We start from the raw sequence: 2424 nt of genomic DNA, 5'->3' as shown, positions 1-2424 counted from the left end.
CAGGTGGGGGGGCCGGTGCACAGGTGCGGGGCCGGTCCCCAGAGCTCTTGGGGGCCTGTGGGAGGGCTGTGTCCGGTGGCCTCAGGCACCACTGGGCAGTAGTTTTATTAAACAGAAAGCACAGGGCAGGTGGGCTCTGCAGGATGGCGAGGTGACGTGTCCCTGCCCAGCTGGCTGGCCGCAGCGCTGTCGGCCTGAGCTTGTCCTCTGCCCCCTGGCCCCCGCCGGCCCCTGCTCTCCCATCTCCCTCAGGCCGGGGGACGGAGGCTCAGTCCTGCTTCCTGGCCCCTGAAGGGGGACAGACGGTCTGGGGTGCCCAGCGCAGGGGACACGCCTGAAGAAGTGGCGATGACGTGGCCTGGACGAGACGGGCCGTCCTCCCCAACAATATCCTGGTGCTGAGTGATGACTCGCAACTCCAGCATCAGTGATTTTGTTGAAGAGGGCAGCTGCCAGCCTCCGACCTGCCCGCGTGCCCACTCGCCCTCATGCCCCAGCACAGGCCCGTCCGTGGCCCCGCCCACCAACTCCCCATGGCCCTGCGCCCAGACACCCCCGGGCGGCAGGCAGGGCCCCGGGACACTCAGGACCGAGCTTCCCCAGAGAGGAGCTGAGGGCGACGGTGTGGTGGGCGGGAGGAGCGCTGGCTGCGCCCCGAGCTCCAAGGGCCCTGATCACAAGGATTCAGACGGGGCGGCCGCACTGCTGGCTATGGAGCCGCCCTGGGGCCAGACGCTTTCCACCGATGGCCCCTGCGGCCATTCTGACCACCACCCACGCAGGAGCCCCACGCAGGACCCGCCCTGCCCCTCCTGCTCGCCCTTGCCCGGGGGCTTGATGCTGGTGGAGGCCAGAGTGGAGGATGCTGACTCGGGTGTGGCCGCTCTCTGCCAGCCCGTCTTTGAGGACCCCCTGGGAGCATCCACCTCTGGAACGTCAGGACCCTGGCTGCCCAGCAGCAGGCGAAGCCCTGAGTCCTGGGTCCCAGGCTGCACCGGGGGCCACACGGATGACAGCCACACGGACGGCAGTGGCCACACGGACAGCTGCCTTGGCAGGAAGCATGGCCTCCAGGCTGTCCCTGAGCTGGGCCATCCCCTGGCCCCAGCAGACCCCAGAGAGCCTCTCCATGGACCAGAGGGGGTCTGCTTTGGCCGGGAGCCAGGCTGCTGCCTGGACCGCCCCTGTCTGTGTCCTGTTGAGGGCCTGGCACCTGCCAGGGGCCTGGTCACACACCCCTGGACAGAGGCAGCTGTGAGTGGGGGCCACGGCCCCCAGACAGAGCCCAGGTGTGCAGAGGAGGCCGAGGGCCCTGCTGGACCCCAAGTGTCCCTTCCGTCCATCCCGACCCCATCCCTAGAGGGAGCCCAGCTTCCCACGGAGGAGGCCAGCGCCCCCACGGCCCTGCCTGCTTCCCCCACGCCTGCCAGCAGCCAGGCAGCTGCCATGGAGCCAGCACCCACGTGGGACGGAGGCAGCAGCTGCCTGGAGCTGGAGGCCCCCGGCAGTGAGGACGAGGACACGACCGAGGCCACATCCGGCGTTTGCACTGACTTGTCCAGCGACGGCCTTCAGGCCGAGAAGCCGGACTCGACGCCGGCCATCCGCTCCCTGCAGAAGCAGTCAGATCACATCACTACTCGCTCAAAATTCTCCTAAGGTTTTTTTCCATTTCATAAAATCCAAAGCCCTTGCAATGGCCTGAGAGGTCCTTTAGAAACTCTTCCCTGTTCTGAACTCACTCACTTCCCTCCCTTCCTCTGCCTCCTCCTGTAGCCACATCAGTGTTCTTGCTGTTCTTTGAGCACACAGAGCATCCTTCCTCAGCACCTCAGCACCACCCTGACCCCAGCTTCATAGTTTTGTTACCTGTTTTCTTACTCTGCTCAAATGACACCTCAAAAATACCTTTCTGGATAACTCTATTAAATATTAAAACTAACACCCTCCCCAATCCCTTCCCATCCTCTCACCTTGCTCTAGTTTCTTCATAGTTCTAATCTTCATCATCACATTTTTTATCTTCTATCCCCACCAAAATGTGAGCTCCATGAGATACATTACCTTGTTTGTTTTGTTCATTCTGTATCTCAGAACCTAAAAAGGGCCCAGCACATATAGGCATTCCTATGTGTTTGTCTTAAATGCACCTTCTTATCTGCATTTCCAGATAGTAGCAATAAGCACTTAACTAAAGAGAAGGCTCTGGACATAAATGTTCCTACTTATCACATGGGTTCTAGTTTAATTACTTTGGGCATTTTACTTAACCTGAGCCTCAGTTTCCTCATCTGAAAAATGGGGATAAATAATTATACCTTCTTCATAGAGTTATAGTTGAGGATTTAATGAGATCTTCTATGTAATGTACTAGGCACTATATTTGCACATACTATATGATCAAAAACATTTGTTTGTTGTCAT

The 2424-nt window shown here is 59.3% G+C and overlaps 1 protein-coding gene across 1 annotated transcript in view; it reads left to right on the top strand.

Annotated features, from left to right (window-relative positions):
• Nucleotides 1-405: 405 nt before the first annotated feature.
• Nucleotides 406-2424, top strand: part of AATK (apoptosis-associated tyrosine kinase) — a 13852-nt gene continuing 11833 nt past the window's right edge. The window contains exon 1 of the mRNA XM_015559778.1: nucleotides 406-1599. Coding sequence (XP_015415264.1) covers nucleotides 406-1599 — 1194 coding nt within the window. The remainder of the gene's footprint in view (nucleotides 1600-2424) is intronic.

The sequence above is a fragment of the Myotis davidii genome, unplaced genomic scaffold (assembly GCF_000327345.1).
Source record: "Myotis davidii unplaced genomic scaffold, ASM32734v1 scaffold211, whole genome shotgun sequence".
In the NCBI taxonomy this organism is placed as follows: domain Eukaryota; kingdom Metazoa; phylum Chordata; class Mammalia; order Chiroptera; family Vespertilionidae; genus Myotis; species Myotis davidii.
This window is presented reverse-complemented; position numbering and strand designations above follow the sequence as displayed.